The sequence below is a fragment of the Gorilla gorilla genome, chromosome 3, assembly GCF_029281585.2.
Source record: "Gorilla gorilla gorilla isolate KB3781 chromosome 3, NHGRI_mGorGor1-v2.1_pri, whole genome shotgun sequence".
NCBI classification, from domain to species: Eukaryota; Metazoa; Chordata; class Mammalia; order Primates; family Hominidae; genus Gorilla; species Gorilla gorilla.
This window is the reverse complement of record NC_073227.2, coordinates 23,903,541-23,921,943: the sequence shown is the minus strand read 5'-3', so window position 1 is coordinate 23,921,943 and position 18,403 is coordinate 23,903,541. Positions and strand designations below refer to the sequence as shown.

Below are 18,403 nucleotides of genomic sequence, written 5' to 3'. Positions count from 1 at the left end.
ACTTTTTTCTGTGTGTTTATTTACATAGATGTATTGTGTGTATGTGTTTTTATTTGAATAGCCTCATACCAATCACAGGGTTATGTAAATTTATTTTTTGCTTAAAAATATGCCTCTTTCTGGGTCAATAAATAAAAAACCCCGTCACCATTGCTGCTGGCCCCACAGGATTCCATGACATACACATATGGTTATTTAGCTGACCTGAACTGCTGGACTTCACTTCTTTCTGAAACAAAGAGCCCTGATAGGAGGGCATAGATAGAAAAGGGCAGCGAGGTGAAGAAGAAATAACTGGTGGTTTTCTGGAAGGCTCTCCCTTTCTTTATGTGTTTTTCATCACATTCCTCCCCTCCTTCTCCCCACCCTCTGCAGCATCATCAAACAAAAGCTTCCTGGCAGTTCTCCATTGAAAGAATGGCTGTGTCCATTTGACGTGGAACCTGCAATGCTGCCCATCTCACTCACAGTGAAAAGCAGAGGCCTCACAACATCCTGTGCCACCTGGCCCTCCTTTATTCCTCTAGCCTCATAGCTCACACTTTCCTCTTTGCCCACTGTCCTCTTTGCTGTTAAATATGTCACACATGCTCCCACCTCAGGGCCTTTGCAATTGCTGTTCTCCCATCAGAAAATGCTCTTTCTCATCTCCTTCAGGTCCTTGTTCAAATATCAGCTTATCAGTGAGGTTTTCCCTCGGCATCTAGGTAAAAATGCAACTTTCCTTTCCCTGGCCCTCTACCCTCAATCTTTTTTGTCCTTATTACCTGTTTTATTTTTCTCCATAGCCCTTATAATCTTAAGGCAGTCTGTATATTTCACTTGCCTGTTTATTGTCTTATCTGCCCTCCTATAATGTAAGCATGGGGTATTAATTTCCTGTTTTATTCTCTGCTGTTTTCCTACTGTCTAGAAGATGAGGGTCTGGCACATAGTAGACACTATAAATTTTAGTTTGATGGACAAATGAATGGAGGAGAAATAAACAGAACTGATATTAGGTTAACTCTTTTTTTTTTTCTTTTTGTGCCGAGTCTCCCTCTGTCATCCAGGCTGGAGTACAGTGGTATGATCTCGCCTCAGTGCAACCTCCTTCTCCAGGGTTCGAGGGATTCTCCTGCCTCAGCCTCCCGAGTAGCTGTGATTACAGGCATGCACCACCATACCTGGCTAATTTTTTTGTATTTTTAGTAGAGATGGGATTTCTTCATGTTGGCCAGGCTGATCTCGAACTCGTGACCTCAAATGATCCACCCACCTCGGCCTCCCAAAGTGCTGGGATTACAAGCGTGAGCCACCATGCCCGGCCTGATATTAGGTTAACTTTTGAAGTAACTCTGATACCCAGGAAGGATCTCCAGTCTTCATAATGGGAACACTCCCTAACCTCCTTTCCTTGCTAGCCTCCCTTCTGAAGCTTCCCTGATTATCTGGTGGAGGCTGGTGTCTCACTCTGCTACTCCTCAGAACACCATTTTTCCTGCATTATAGCCCATATCACTCGAGCTGATATCCCCCATGAGGCTATAAGCTCCCTGAAGATGGGGACTGCTGTGTCTCCAGCTCCTAGCACCACAGTTGGATGAATGAGGAGTGTTTGCAGAACATTCAGGCCAGCTCTTGTGACTCTAACTTTCCTTGTGACTTGGATCTCGAAATATCTGCCGGAGGCCTGGAGTGGTGTTACAGAGCACAGGCTTCATAATCCATCAGGACAGGACTGAGACCCAGCCTTATCACTTCCAGTCATTTAACCTCCCTAAGCCTCAGCTTCCCCCTCTGGACAAATGAGGATAGTAAGGCAGAGTTGTGCAAAGTTGAGAAAATGGGCTCTGGAGTCAGACTGTCTGCTGCTTACTAGCTATGCCCCCTGAGCAGATTTCTTAATCTTGCTGTGCCTCAGTTTCCTCATTTATCAAAATGGGGATTATGATAGGATCCCATGAGGCTGTTGTGGGCATCAAATGAGTATGTGTGTATATATAGATATAGATATGTATATATATATGTGTATATATATGTATATATATATAGAGAGAGAGAGAGAGAGAGTGCTTGGACTGGCACCTGCAAAGTTAAGTATTCTCTAGTATTGTTATTATTAACTATTCTTGCCACTTATCTCAGAGGACTCGGAGAGGATCAAGTGAAATAAATGCATATGAAAGCATTTAGCACAAATGGTAATGCATAGTAAATAGGAGTTCTTAAGTCTCCTGTGATTTGTGCAGGAGTCTTACCAGAGTCATTTTTCTGTCGACACCAGCTCAAGAAATCTGCAACCCTGCCATACAGAACATCGCTCAGGGGCATAAAACGACGGGTGTTTTCTGCAAAGCTGTTAACAAGGAGGTGGCTATTTTCCCAGAACAGAGACTAAGGAAAGACAAACAAAACATCAAAATACAAAACAAAATCAAAACCGACTCCTCAGGCACAATATCATCAAGGCAAGTTGGGCAATCCAGTTCTCATTCAACTCTGACCTGCTGCACAACAACTGAACGTTCTTTTTCGTTGTCTTTATTTATTCATTCAAAGACTGCTAGCATCTCTCCTCCCTTTATTCCCAGGGTATCATGCAAATGTTAATGGAATATTTTCTCACTAGTACTAAATATACGTGCATGTGGTAAGATCCCCTACATTAAAAATGATCAAGGGACCTGGGCTGGAATCCTGGCTCTGTCATGTATTAGATATATAATCTTGAGCAAGGCATGCAATCTCCCTGTTTCTCAGTTTCTACTTCTGGAAAATGCAGAGCATGAGCCCTTTCTCTTCTTCCACAGCTGTGGCCAGGTTAATAAGCAGTCAAAAAAGCACTTCCTAAAGTGCCAAGTGCCTCAAAAACACATTGCTTTTATATTATACTTTATAGTTTCCACCATAGTGTTTTTATATAACAATAACACATATCCCCCAGTCACTATTTCATCTGACCCTCAGTAGTCCAATCAGTTTATATTTAGACTAGAAGGTCCCCAAGGGTGGGGGCTGTTTTTCACTGTTACATCCTTAACCCTTAGCACCAATGACTGGCAAACAAATAGCCCCGGAAGTATTTACTGAGTTCATCAACTAGCACCGAATCTATGAAACAGAAGGTTAAAAAGTCAGCTTCCCCACTTTTAGTGACAGGAAGGCAGCAAGGTTCAAAAAACAGCATATACTCAAAAATCATGTTTTCAGTCTATTCTGTCTTTGAACCTCACAGTTCCATTTACTTGCCTTTACAAATAACACACAATGGAAAAAATCAGGTTAACAATGTTTATGTCACAGAAACAAAAATGGTGTCTAGCATTCCTTAAACTTGAGGTATTGTTTTAAGCAAGGGTTTTATGGAAATTTTCTCATTATTTTCCTTTTATTAGACCTGAGAGTGTAGACAGAATATAGATATGTGGTTTTCTTAAATAAACTGGTACTAAATAAATATAATCTTAAGACCCGTTAAATGGAGAGACTGGTCTCCCGGGAGGATACTGAGATTGAGAGTTTTCTGAATTACTCAAGGTTCAGGCCATTGGGCCAGTTAGGATGAAGGTTATTTAGAACTGGCCAGATGTGGAGGCCCAGTGTGACAGGTATGGCCATGTCCTGATGTCCTCATGTTGATTCTCACACTAACTTGCTAACTTAGGAAATTTTCTTCTGCCCACAACCAGCGGGAGATCTAGAATCACTGTTGGAAACTGATATGATTTGGATTTGTGTCTCTTGTAAAATTGTAATCCCCTATGTTGGAGGTGGGGCCTGGTGTGAGGTGATTGGATTATGGGGGTGGATTTCCCCCTTTGCTGCTGTTCTCCTGAGGGAGTTCTCAGAAGAACCAGTTGTTTACAAGCCTGTGGCACCTCCCTCTGCCCTTGGTCCTGCTCGTACCATGTAAGACACCTGCTCCCACTTTGCCTTCTGCTGAAGTAAAAGCTCCCAGAGGCCTCCTAGAAGTAGATGTTGCCATTCTTCCTGTACAGCCTGTGGAACTATGAACCAATTAAACCTCTTTTCTTTATAAATTACCCAGTCTCAGGCATTTCTTTATAGCAATGTGACAACGGACTAATACAGAAACAAAGCTAGCTTCCCACAGAGAGCTCAGCACACACATTATGTGTGCTGCCTGATGTTTCTGTAACATTGCAGCATGCAGGGGACAGCTAATGTCAACCTGGCCCATGCACCATCCATTTCTGTAGAGACAGAGAACACAGTTTTACCCAAGATGGTTGTGGCGTTACCTTATCTCTGGGAATAGAGTGCCTGGACAAGTTAATAAAAAGGTCATAGTCTGAGGGCAGCACGGAGCAGGGATCCTTGTCCAGCGCCACTTTAAAGGCTTCCCAGATGGCTGTGCAGTTCTTGTTCCTGTGCAAAAGTACAAGTTGGGAAGAACACACACATGCACATCATAATGTGTTGTGAAGTATGTCCATTTGTCTAAGAGCTTTACAAGAGATTTTTCATATAGTAACTGCAGAAGTAGGCTTACAAAAAAAAACAACGAATTGTCATGGCTTAGGTGACAGATTCAGAAATCTGACACTGGAATTGTCTCTCTGAAGGCACTGCACAGATTTCTCAGAGCTAAGGAATACAGCCTTGCCCCAGGCTCACAGAGACAAGCAGAAATGGCACCGAGCAGGAGGTGACAAATTCAGTCAACTATACAGCAGGTGCCTCTTCATTTAGACCTAACGGTGGGGCCAGTCTCATTGTCCAGATCTGGTGTGGAGCTTGGGGACCAGGTGAGGCCAGGCCAGCCAGCAGGACGTGTAGTGTTAGGAGGGAGGCCCAATGCTGCAAAAGGCTTCCACCTCTGGCAAAGCAGGTGCACCCTCCAGTGCAAGCCCCTCTTGAGGTCCATGCTAGTTTTCAAAAAATGTTTCCCATAGCATTTGTAATTTTGTTTCTCATACTGGGTGGTGTGTAACACAGGTGGTTCTCTGCTGTTTCTTATTTGCCTGAAATGTGCGACAATAAAAATGATCAGCACAAGAAAGAGACATCACAAACATAAGAAAAGGGGGGCCACAGAAGGAACAAAAATCAGTAAGAAATGCAGCGCTGGCAAGAAAGACCCAAACTTCAGAAATCCTCCAGATTTAGGGGATCTGAAATTTGAATTCTGGAAGGACTGGACTCAAGGAATTCCAACCTGAGACCACATTCTGTGTTCTGAGTATTCAGACTAAACATCTGCTGGGTGGCAATGGGCTGTTACCCAGTTCACCTCTACCCCACCCTCACTTCTAGAGGGATACCTCTCCACCCTCCTTCACACTCACACACACACACACCTCTCACCTCTAGACTACACACACATCCCTCACCTCTAGACCACACACACACACACATCCCTCACCTAAAGACCACACAGACACACATCTGTCACCTCTAGACTACACACACACACCCCTTACCTCTAGAACAAACACACACACATCTCACCTCTAGAACACACACACACATCCCTTACCTCTAGAACACACACCTCTCACTTCTAGAACACACACACACCCATCATCTCTAGAACACACACATCTCACCTCTAGAACACACACCCCTCAACTCCAGAACACACACACACACCCCTCACCTCTAGAACACACACACCCCTCACCTCTAGAACACACACACACCTCATCTCTAGAACACACACTCTCCTCAGCTCTAGAATACACATACACCCCCTCACCTCTAGAACACACACACACCTCACCTCTAGAACACACACTCTCCTCACCTCTAGAATACACACACACCCCTCACCCCAGAACACACACACACCTCACCTCTAGAACACACACACACATCTCACCTCCAGAACACACACCCCTCACTTCTAGAACACACATACCCCTCACCTCTAGAGCGCACACACACACACCCCTCACCTCTAGAGCACACACACACACATCCACCTCTAGAGCACACACACACACATCCACCTCTAGAGCACACACACACCTCCCACCTCTAGAGCGCACACGCACACACCCCTCACCTCTAGAGTGTCTGTGTGCACGCACACACCCCTCACCTCTAGAGCACACACACACACACCCCTCACCTCTAGAGCACACACACACCTCCCACCTCTAGAGCGCACACGCACACACCCCTCACCTCTAGAGTGTCTGTGTGCACGCACACACACACACACACACTCATCTCTAGACCCCGCACAGCGCACCCCTCACCTGCAGACACACTTCACAGCCCCCTCCTCACTCGCCCCCATCGTTCAGGACCATCGCTGTCTCCACACTCACCTCTCCCCTCAAGGCCTCTCTCATTGCCCCCTCACCCCGACCTTTAGCGCCAGTTTTCCCCTCCCCAGGCCGTCCCCCCAGTTGCCTCTTTCCGGCTCCCCTTCCACCCGGCCGACTGCCTCACCGCTGCTCGGCACTCAGCAGTGCGCGGTACTCGGCGCAGCGGCCCAGGAAGATGTCCCGCAAGTGTGCGCTGGTGCCCTCCCCGCGCCACCGCGCGCGCGCCCCGCCCGCCGCCAGCAGCAGCAGTAGAAGCAGAAGCTGCAGCAGCAGCTGCAGCAGCAGCTGGAGCAGCCGCGATGCCGCGCACCCCTGGGCCGCCATCGGGGAACTTTGGTCCCTCCAGTCCCGTGCTTCCTCCACTCCGCTTCTCTCCTTCTACCAAGGCGGCTCCGCAAACTGATGCAGGGCGGGACTCTCGCTCGGATATGTCGCTGTTTGCCGTTTCCCGTTTCAGACTATTTCAAGACTGAGCGTGGGGCGGGGCGCGGCGGCTCATGCCTGTAATCCCAGCACTTTGAGAGGCCTAGACGGGCGGATCGCTTGAGTCTAGGAGTTCGAGACAAACCTGAGTAACATATAGGTGAGAAACCTCCTCTCTACAAAAAAATACAAAACTTAGCTGGTCCTGGTGGTGCGCACCTGTAGTCTCAGCTACCTGCGAGGCTGATATGTGAGGAGGCTTGACCCCAGGGGGTCGAGGCTGCAGCGAGCAGTGATTGCACCACTGCACTCCAGCCCTGGGCTGGAGTGAGACTCTGTCTAAAAAAAAAATTAATAAATAAATAAAATTAAAAAAGAGTGAGCTTGGAACATCACCCAGGACGGGACCAGTGCACTGTGGCCCAGGCTAATCTTGACCGGTGTCCACTGGGAGGGAGCCCCAAAGAAGCCGCGAGGTTGAAGGAGAGGTGAGGAGAGGTCAGTCATCATTAGAAGAAATACTTTTCTGGCTCCAAAGGACGACAACTTTGACAGATGCCCTCTTTCACACCAACCAATAAGTGGTTTTTGTTTGTTTGCAGGAAATAATAACCACAACAACGTGCCAAGCACTTTCCAAGTATAATATTCATTACTTTCCGCAACACCCTTCGTAGCTAAGTTTGTAATTATTCTCGCTTTAGCAATGGATAAACTCAGGGAAGTTAAGCATGTTCGGCCCTCCAGATTTGCGGATTCATCATCCAAATCCAGCTAACCACGGATGAGAAACATTTGAGGAAAAAAAGAATGCTTGCATCTGTACTGAACATGTACGGACTTTTTTTCCTTGTCATCATTCCCTAAATAATACAATGTAACAACTACTTATGTAACAATTACATAGTACTTGATATTACAAGGAATCTGGAGATGACATGAATTATAGAAGAGGATGTGCAAATACTGTATACTACACCATTTAATATAAGGGCCTTGAGCATCTGTGGATTTTGGTATCCAGGAGGGTCCTGGAACCAATTCTCCATGGATACCTACCGCCGACTGTAACTTGTCAGAGGTCACAATCTCCCTTCCTGATAGATGCAAAATCCTGGAGATGTTCAGTTTAAGAGAGCCAGGATTGGCCGGGCGCGGTGGCTCACACCTGTAATCCCAGCACTTTGGGAGGCCGAGGCGGGTGGATCACGAGGTCAAGAGATCGAGACCATCCTTGCTAACACGGTGAAACCCCGTCTCACAAAAAATTAGCCAGGCGCGGTGGCGGGCGCCTGTTGTCCCAGCTACTCGGGAGGCTGAGGCGGGAAAACGGCGTGAACCCAGGAGGCAGAGCTCGCAGTGAGCCGAGATCGGGCCACTGCACTCCAGTCTGGGCAACAGAGCGAGACTCCGCCTCAAAAAAAAAAAAAAAAAAAAAAAAAAGAGCCAGTATTAATAGAATACCACGTGGAGGCCCAAGTCCTCAGTTCTTAAAATAATGACAGCAATGAACTTTGAGTGCCTGGCAAGCACTTGATAAACACAAGGGAGGACAGAACAGGTGTTCTCTACTGTTTTATTTGAATCTCTTTTTTTCTGTAACCAAAATCCGCATTCTCCTGTTCAGTTCCTCCTGAAGTTGAATCCACTTTCCAGAGGAAAGCATTTTTAATTCTTTCAAGTTTTGTTCCTGTGTTTACTTCCATATTTCTAAATAACATGTGTGAACCCCCAAATTTTGAGACAGGTCTCAATTAATTTAGAAAGTTTATTTTAGCAAGGTTGAGGACGCGTGTACATGACACAGCCTCAGGAAGTCCTGACGACATGTACCCAAGGTGGTCAGGGCACAACTTGGTTTTATATATTTTAGGGAGACATGAGATATCAATCAATATATGTAAGAAGTACATTGGTTCTGTCCAGAAAGGCGGGGACAACTCGAAGCACGGAGGGGGCTTCCAGGTCACAGGTAGGTGAGAGACAAATGGTTGCCTTCTTTTGAGTTTCTGATAAGCCTTTCCAAAGAAGGCCATCAGAATATGCATATATCTCAGTGAGCAGCTGAATGACTTTGAATAGAATGGGAGGCAGGTTTGCCTTGAGCAGTTCCCAGCCTGACTTTTCCCTTTAGTTTAGTAATTTTGGGGCATCCCTGGCATGGCTCATCCCACCAAATCTAATGTTAAATTGTAATCCCCAACGTTGGAGGTGGGGCCTGGTGGGAGGTGATTTGATCATGGGGGTGGGTTTCTCAAGAATAGTCTAGCACCATCCCCTTGTTGCTATTCTCATGATAGTAAGTGAGATCTGGTTGTTTTAAACTGTGTAGCACTGGCAGGGCGCCGTGGCTCACACCTGTAATCACAGCAGTTTGGGAGGCTGGTGGGGGGCGGTGTGTTGGGAATCACGGATCGAGACCATCCTGGCCAACATGGTGAAACCCCATCTCTACTAAAAATACAAAAATTAGCTGGGCGTGGTGGCATGCGCCTGTAGTCCCAGCTCTTCGGGAGGCTGAGGCAGAAGAATCGCTTGAACCTGGGAGGTAGAGGTTGCAGTGAGCTGAGATCTCACCACTGCACTCCAGCCTGGTGACAGAGTGAGACTCTGTCTCAAAAAAAAAAAAAAAAAAAAGAAGTGTGTAGCACCTCCTCCCTCTCTCTTGCTCCCTGCTGCCACCGGGTAAGACCCATTGCTCCCCCTTTGCCTTCCACCACATTTGGAAACTTCCTGAAGCCTCTCCAGATGCAGAAGCCACTATGCTTCCTACAGCCTGCAGAACTGTGAGCCAATTCAACCTCTTTTTCTTATAAATGAGCAGTTTCAGGTATCTATAGCAATGCAAGAACAGACTAATACAATACCTATATGCTATTTCTTAATGTTTCTGTTTGGGACATTATTCTTTTTGGGACATTATGACATTTTATTTGTTGTAAACCTCTTGTTTACCCTGGAGGTAATCATTATCTAGAAAGTAACTAGCTTGCTTTAGATATTACAGGCTCATAGGCAGAAGGCATTTGCCTTGTCTCAGATGAAACTTTGAACTGTGGACTTTTGGGCTAATGTTGAAGTTAAGACTTTGAGGGACTGTTGAGAAGGCATGATTGGTTTTGAAATGTGAGGATGTGAGATTTGGAGGGGCCAGGGATGGAATGATATGGTTTGGCTGTGTTCCCACCCAAATCTCAACTTGAATTGTATCTCCCAGAATTCCCACGTGTTGTGGGAGAAAGCTAGGTTGGGGCGGGGGTGGGGAGGCAGGGTGGGAGTAATTGAATCATGGGGGCCGGTCTTTCCCATGCTATTCTGGTATTCTGGTGATAGTGAATAAGTCTCACAAGATCTGATGGGTTTATCAGGTGTTTCCACTTTTGCTTCTTCCTCATTTTTCTCTTGCAGCTGCCATGTAAGAAGTGCCTTTCACCTCATGCCATGATTCTGAGGCCTCCCCAGCCATGCAGAACTGTAAGTCCAATTAACCCTCTTTCTGTTCCCAGTTTCAGGTGTGTCTTTATGAGCAGCATGAAAATGAACTAATACACCTAGATCTCACATCCTCCTCGTTCTTGTTTTATGGAGCACATCTTCCAATAGCTTCTTGAGAAGATACACAGGGACTAAACTTTCTGAGATTTTTTGCATAAGAATTCAAAATGTCATTATTCTACCTTCACACTTAATTGAGAATTTGGTTGGATGTCTGAGATTTTTGCATAAGAATTCAAAGTGTCATTATTCTAACCTCACACTTGATTGAGAATTTGGTTGGGTACATTTTTGCATTGGAAAGCATTTCCCTTCAAAATTTTGAAGACTGTGTTCCATTGTTTTCTGTGTTGCTGTTGAGAAATCTGAACCCATTTTCCTATTCCTGTTTATTTGAACTTTTTTGTTGTTGTTTGTTTTGTTTTTTATCTTTGGCCTGTTTTTTTTCTATCTGGAAATTTTCAGAATTTCCTTCTATTCTTAGGAGTATGAAATTTCAGAGATGAACTTGGGCAAAAGTAGTTGTTTCTCATTGTACTGGACAATCCATGAGCCCTTTTAACCTACAAACTCAGGTCTTTAAATACTGAGATATTTTCTAAATTTTTTGGTAATTTCCCCTCCTCCAAATTCTGTTTTCTCTTTCTGAAATTCCTGTTAGTCATATAGGAATGATTTCCTTGTTAGACTTCCTAGTCTTTAATTTTCTATATTTTCCCCTTTTTTCTTTACTTTGTCTTCTTATACTTTCTTGAATATAAATTTATCATTATTTTCCAACTTCTCTGTTGCTTTTTAAAATTTATACTGTATATATCTATATATACATATATATACAGTTGTGTTCTACATGTTCAGGTCTTTTTGCTTTTTATAATCTTCTCTTGCTGTTTTGTGAATATTTCTGAGGCTTTTATTACAGATGTAGGTTTTTCATTTTTCTTTTAAATTTTCTTCTGCCAATGTCTGTTTCCTTTGAGTGCCTTATTTCCATTTTGGTGACTGGCTTTAATGTGAGAAGTTTCCCTCAAATAAACTGATGACCTTTGGCTGATTATTTTTACAAACACAGAAAAACATAAGGAACAGTATTAGTTCATTGTCACACTGCAGATAAAGACATACCTGAGACTGGGTAATTTGGCAGAAGGCAACAGGCACGTCTTACATGGCAATAGGCAAGAGAGAGCTTGTGCAGGGGAACTCCTCTTTATAAAACCATCAGATCTTGTGAAACTTATTCACTATTATGAGAACGGGAAAGACCCGCCCTCATGATTCAATTACCTCCCACCGAGTCCCTCATATGACATGAGGGAATTGTGGGAACTACAATTCAAGATGAGATTTGGTTGGGGACGCAGCCATACCATATCAGGCACTAATTAGAAGCAGGCTCAAGGCACATGGTCAGAGTTTGTCAAAGGGTGGGCTGCCCCGTAGGATGAACATACTGCACTTTATCACTAAGAGATACCTGTCATTTTCTCTTGGACAGTCCGTTTTTCCAGAGAGTAATATTCCTTTTTTTTTTTTTTTTTTTTTGAGACAGAGTCTCGCTCTGTCACCCAGGCTGGAGTGTAGTGGCACGATCTCGGCTCACTGCAAGCTCCGCCTCCTGGATTCATGCCATTCTCCCGCCTCAGCCTCCCAAGTAGCTGGGACTACAGGCGCCCACCACCACGCCTGGCTAATTTTTTTTGTATTTTTAGTAGAGACAGGGATTCACCATGTTAGCCAGGATGGTCTTGATCTCCTGATCTCGTGATCCACCTGCCTCAGCCTCCCAAAGTGCTGGGATTGCAGGCGTGAGCCACTGTGCCTGGCCTAATATTCCTATTTTCTACCTGAAAGGATATATGCCTAGATGATAGCAATGTGGAGCTGAGTGGGGAAGGTGGCTGGGAGAATCTCACTATTCAGTATAAAGATTTTCACTTATCCCTCCTCTCTCACCACATTTTTAGTAGAAGCTCTGGCCTCAGTGATGCCTGGTACCCCACAACCTAGAATCTTTGGTCTACTCTTCAGGAAATATGTTGCTGCACAGGATTAGGGAGGGCATTCTTGGACTTCCAACTACTTTTTTGACTTCCAGCCCTACATCCACTCCCACTTTCATCTTAGTGACAGACCGTTCTTCCAATTCCTCTTCCTTTTGAGGGTTCATGACATCAAACAACTTTCTTCACAGCTTACATTCTCTTTCCCCACTAGCCAACTGAGGTTTCAGCCTTCACTGGCCAACTAAACTGTTACCCCTTCCTCATTTTATTTCCACCATCCCAAATTCTGTTCCTGACAACTCCTCTTCTTTTCTCTTTTCCCTCATGGTTTACTCCTTTTTCATTTTGTTTATATTCATCTTATTTATTGTCATGGGGGATGAGTTTGTTTTGAGGGAAGAAGTCTTTCATACCTCACAAACCCTCAAAACATGACTTTATCTTGATGTGTGAGGCAACACGAAATACACAGCACCACTTCTGAAGTATCCATGCATCTGTCTGTCTATCTATCTATCTATCTAATCTGAATCTAGCAAACTTTCAGATTTAACTACAGTTTTCAGGAAATATAGAGGATAGAGGGACATGTTAAATGATACCACAGGCAGTCATGCACTGAAACCGGCTGACAATATTTGACAGGTATATTTTCAAAAATGTATCAAAAATCTGGGAGCCATTTGTTAAACACAGTCATATTAAAAATTAAATTATATAAACTTACAATAAAATAAATTATATTAAAAGCAGGCTGGGCGCGGTGGCTCACGCCTGTAATCCCAGCACTTTGGGAGGCCGAGGCGGGTGGATCATGAGGTCAGGAGTTCGAGACCATCCTGGCTAACACGGTGAAACCCCGTCTCTACTAAAAATACAAAACATTAGCTGGGCGTGGTGGCGGGTGCCTTTGGTCCCAGCTACTTGGAAGGCTGAGGCAGGAGAATGGTGTGAACCTGGGAGGTGGAGCGTGCAGTGAGCTGAGATTGCGCCACTTCAATCTCAGCCTGGGCTACAAAGCGAGATTCCGTCTCAAAAAAATAAATAAAAGCAAAGGTAATAAACATCCAAAATACATAACTTCTTAATTATTTTACTACATGTTGCTATTATTTATGCTCTTGGGGATATTTATATCTATTTTATTTTGGGTCTACATACCAAAAGCCAAAAAAAAAATTTATATATTGACATTCATCAAAGCTAAGAAATTCTGCTCTTCAAAAAACACCACTAAGAAAATGAGCAATCCACAAATTGGGATGTACTTGCAATACATGTATCTGACAAAGGCATGTATGTAAAAAACAGGGTTGTCCAATCTTGTGGCTTCCCTGGGCCACATTGGAATAAGCCACACATAAAAAACACTAACACTAACATAAGACTAACACTAACTTCAGCCACACATAAAAAGCACTAGCATTAGCTGATGAGCTTAAAAAAAAAAAAGAAAAAGCTCTGTGTGTTACATGTAGTTAGACAGGCATGAGTGCAGCAGGAGAGGGCTCTTCCCCCACCCACTAGGAATGTCGGGTGATGGTTTGGCACTTATTACATTTCCTCTTTAAAAGTGATAAATTGGCAGCTGACACCAGGGAGAGGCCATTTCCTTATGGTCCACACCTGCGGCACTAAACGGTTAATTGAATGCAGAGACCAGGGAAAAGCAACTTCCAGGGCATGTACATTAAGAGACAAAATGGTGGAGTATGACCTTCCAGGGGCACTCCCCTGGAAAATGGAAGAAAGCCTCAGATGGCATGCATACAGCTTCCTAAACACATTGTGCATGCTCACCTCCCAAGTACATTAAATAAAAGCAGTTGTTATGCTTGTGTGCACAGCCGGCTGGAGGCCCAGAGAGTCCCCTTTCCACTCGGATGGTCTCCCAGTCGACCGGGCATGGGCTGTATGGTAGCTCTCTTCCAGGATTCTACGGCTTGGGGCAACAAATCATGCCAGGCTCTCTCTCCGCTATATCCCGAAGTCCAACACCCTGCGAGTCAGCCCCCGAGGACCACTCAGCTTCCTTTTCCCGACGTCAATTTCACCTTGTGTCTGTCACCACAGGGGGAGAATTTGGCATTCCTTGGAAGCTTAATGGGATGCCGTGAGCTTAAGCCTTTCCAGGAGCTTACTCATCAGTCTGCCCTTAGTCATCCTCAAACAGATGTATGGTGGTATTGTGGTGAACTCTTACTGGACACTCTGCCAGGTAACTGGAGTGGTACTTACACTCTTGTCTAATTGGCTATCCCTTTCACCCTGACATTTCATCAACCAGAAAAAGAAAAACCACAACACCTCCCCCGCCAAAAAAAAATAATAAGAAGAAAAGCCTCTTATGGATCTTTTGACTCTCAAGTTAACATACACGTCATTGGAGTCCCACAAGAAGTGCCTAACAGATTCAAAGTCCATGATCAAATAGCTGCAGAATTTAAATCCATATTTCCACAGGTAACTATTAATAAAAATGTAGCTTGGATAAATTACATCTATTATAATCAGCAACAGTTTATTAATTACACCAAGGATGCTATGAAAGGAATAGGTGACCAATTAAGGCCTACTAGCCAAATGACTTGGGAAAACAGAATAGCTCTAGACATGTTATTAGCCAAAAATGTGGGGTTTGTGTTATGATTAAAACCCAATATTGTACCTTCATCCCAAACAACACTGCTCTCAATGGAATCATAACAAAGGCCTTGCAGGGATTTACCGCTTTATCCAATGCATTAACTAAAAATTCTGAAGTCAATGACCCTATTTCAGAATGGCTAGGAAAGTGGTTTGGTAAATATAAAGGAAACAGCCTCAATTCTTATTTCTCTTGCAATCGTACTAGGCGAACTCGTTAGGTGATGTGTCATACCATGCAACCATAGGCAAATACAAAAGATTGTACAAACAGCACTTACTAAAGCCTCCCTTAGTTCTCCTCCACCTTATTCAAGTAAGCTTTTCCTTTTAGAAGATCAAAACAAATGGCAAAGCCAAGACATGTTAAAGAGTTTGAAGAGAAAAATTGTAAGAAAATTTAAAAGGGAGGAGTTGTAAGATACAATGAATTTCTCTGAGTTTCTCTTCAAAAATGTAGCCTGCTAACTTCCTTGTCTTTTGTTCTCAAACTCAACTTTCCTGTTCCTCCTTGTCCCTAGTTACTGTAAAACAGCCTACCCCTTTTCTGTCATCCCTAATCAATAACTCACATCTGTTCCCTTGGTTACCTGCACCCATTGTGTCCCCGAAACTGCACGTCTCAGATGCTCCACCTCTGTACCTCACGTCCCCCTCCCCTTTTATATTTAGAAAAATATGTACAAGTAGCCAATAGGGTCAGCTCAGATTGTGCAGTCTGACCCTACCCATGGGGGAGGGGCACAGAAGTAGGAATTGCGTTAAGGATATAAAAACCCCCCAGTCTCCTTTGTTCTCTGTGCTCTTGCAATCTTAATTGACGCAAGTGGCACCCTTCTGCAGAAGTCAATTGCCTTGCTGAGAGGATTAAACTTTTGCCTGACTGCTGGTTTTACTTCACGGCACCGAGCATTTATTCCTGGAGCTTTTTATATCCAACAAACTCAAAAATAAGAAAAACAACCACATCTTAAAATTGGCAAAATAGTTAAACAAATGCCTCACCAAAGAAGATATTCCATTCCTAGGTATTTACCAAAGGAAAAATGAAAATACATCTATGCAAAGATTTGTGCCCATGTTTGTAGAAGCTTAATTCGTAACTCAAAACAGTAAACAATGCAAATGTCCAACAATAGATTAATAACTTGTAATATCATCATATAATAGAGTATTATTTAGCAATACAAAAAAATGACAAATCTTTTAAAAATATGCTGAATGAAAGAAGCTAGATGTAAAAGAACACAAACTTTATTACTCCACTTATATAAATTTCTAGAAGAAATAGTAGTATGCTGATATACACAGTTGGCGGAAAAGAGATTTCAGATGGAACGAATTGCCTCAGCAAAGGCAGAAAAGGAAAAACCATGGAGCTTCTGAAAACAGTTGAAAGTTTAGTTTGATTGGTAAACAGGATGCAGATGGAGATTGGACAGGAAAGTTAGGGTCATATCTTAAAACCATTGAGCACAATGCTAAGGCATTTTCACTTTGTTCTCTTGATCATTATGAGTTATCAATAATTTCTGAGCTTCCTTATTGAAAACTGTGTTTCTTTTCTTGGCCAAAATTCTTGATTGCCAGAGAATGAAGACAGATTATGCATTTAAAGGCCTTAGAATAGTGTTTCATAGTGTGCTCTCAATGATGGTTTTGAATGCTTATCTAATATGTTCTGTGTGTTTATTGTCTGTTGTGGAAGGCTGAAAAATAGCCCAGCAAAGATGTCCATGTCCTAAACCCTGGAGCCTATGAATACGTTACTTTACATAGTAAGAAGGCCTTTGCAGATGTGATTAAATTAAGGATCTTGAGATGAGCAGATTATACTGGCTGATCTGGATGAGTCCAATGTCATCTTAAGAGTCCTTACAGGAGGAAGTCAGGTAAATCAGAGACACAGAGAAAATAATGTGATGGCAAAAGCAGAGAGATACTTGAAGATATTATGCTGCTGGCTCTGAAGATGCAGGAAGGAGCCATAAGACAGGGGACGCAGGCAGACTTCAGAAGCTTGGAAGGGTAAGGAAACATTCTTCCCTGAATAATCCAGATGGAATGAATCCTGCTGATACCTCGACTTTTGCCCAGTATACACTGGACTCCAAAGAAGAATAAATTTACGTTGCTTTAAGCCACTATGTGGCAATTTGCTAAAGCAGCAATAGGAAACAAATACAGATTAGGGTACCTGAAACCATCACTCTTTCTGCCCCTTTTCCCCTTCATTTGTAAGGTTGAACTTGGGAATCACCAGGAGTAGGACTATTATTCTTGTTTAATCTTGACCAGAGTCCACAAGGAAGGCACCCCAAAGAAAAAGCAAGATTGGAGAATAGGTGAGTTCAGTCATCAAGAGAAAGATTTTTCTGGCCCCAAATTATGACAACTTTGCTGTAACAAACACTAAAATTATGGAAGTAATTTGGATTTGGATAATCTGTAGAGAGACTGGAAGAATTCTTAGGAATATGATAGAAGAGGCCTAAATATGCTCAAATAGGCTGTTAGTAAAAATACGGGTGTTATGAGGGCTTGGAAGTAAGTGAACAGCATGGTAGAGAAAACCTGTATCATACTAGAGAAAATCTTAACACACCATAAACTGTAGAAATATAGATGTTAAAAGTGCTGCTGGTGAGGGCTCACAAGAAATTGAGAAACATATTTTTGGAAACTAAAGGAAAGAGGGTTCTTGTTATACAGTGGTAGAAAGCTTAGATGAATTGTGTCCTATAATTGTAAGAAAACAGAACTTTTAAGCAATGAACTTGTACAGTTGAAGTTTCCAAGCAGTGATGAAGGTCTGACTTGGATTTTTCTTGTTACTTTTAGAAAAATGAGAGAGAAAAGGGATAAACTGAGAGAACTGTTAGAAAATGAAACTATGATTTGATGATTTGAGAAATTCTCAGCCTATCCAGATTGCAAAAGATGCCAAAGCTAAGAGATCCACCGTAAGGAAAACATGCTCTGGCGAGAAAGCCAACAATATGGCTGCACATCCTTTTTTAAAAAGTTTTTGAATTTGAAATTGTGGTAAAATATACACAATATGAAATTTATTATCTTAACTATTTGTAAGTGTGGGTAGTCTTTTGCTACTGCTTAGGAAGCACAAAAGATTACAGTATTCAGATACACAGAGGGCTCTTTGAAGAGGCATGTGACTCACAAACCCCCTCAACCAATCTCAGCAGAAGCCCCAACTAGAGATAGGAGTATTCGGGAAACATCTGTTGAGAAGCCTCTTTCAATGGAGTGAATCCCTATGACTCACAATGTTTTGTTTACCAATAGAAACACTGTCAAATTGGACTAAAAGGGACAGAGTGGTTGAAATGAAAGAAGGCAACCGAGTTCCCTAAATTCTACTAGCAGGAAATGGGCTAATAAAACTATTTAGTAGCAGACATGTGGTACTCCTCATCAAAAAGGATGGCTCTGAGGGTGGAGCCCCAGGTACAGAGGGCAGGTGCAGGAGCCACAGCTATTCCCAGGCTTAGTAATCTAATGCAGTTTGTCCATGGGACTTTGAAAGGGATTGGC

At 43.3% G+C, this 18,403-nt stretch overlaps 1 protein-coding gene across 2 annotated transcripts in view; it reads right to left on the bottom strand.

Moving 5' to 3' along the window:
• BST1 (bone marrow stromal cell antigen 1) overlaps nt 1-6,805 on the bottom strand; it is a 29,742-nt gene extending 22,937 nt beyond the window's left edge. The window contains exons 1-3 of one of the 2 annotated variants that reach the window (XM_019025295.4): nt 6,403-6,805; nt 4,245-4,371; nt 2,241-2,376 (exon numbers count right to left, since the gene is read on the bottom strand). In XM_019025295.4, the coding sequence (XP_018880840.3) occupies nt 2,241-2,376; nt 4,245-4,371; nt 6,403-6,602 (463 nt within the window). In that variant the 5' untranslated portion in view covers nt 6,603-6,805. The remainder of the gene's footprint in view (nt 1-2,240; nt 2,377-4,244; nt 4,372-6,402) is intronic. The other variant, XM_055385693.2, reaches the window with a different exon arrangement.
• Between the last annotated feature and the right edge of the window lie 11,598 nt (nt 6,806-18,403).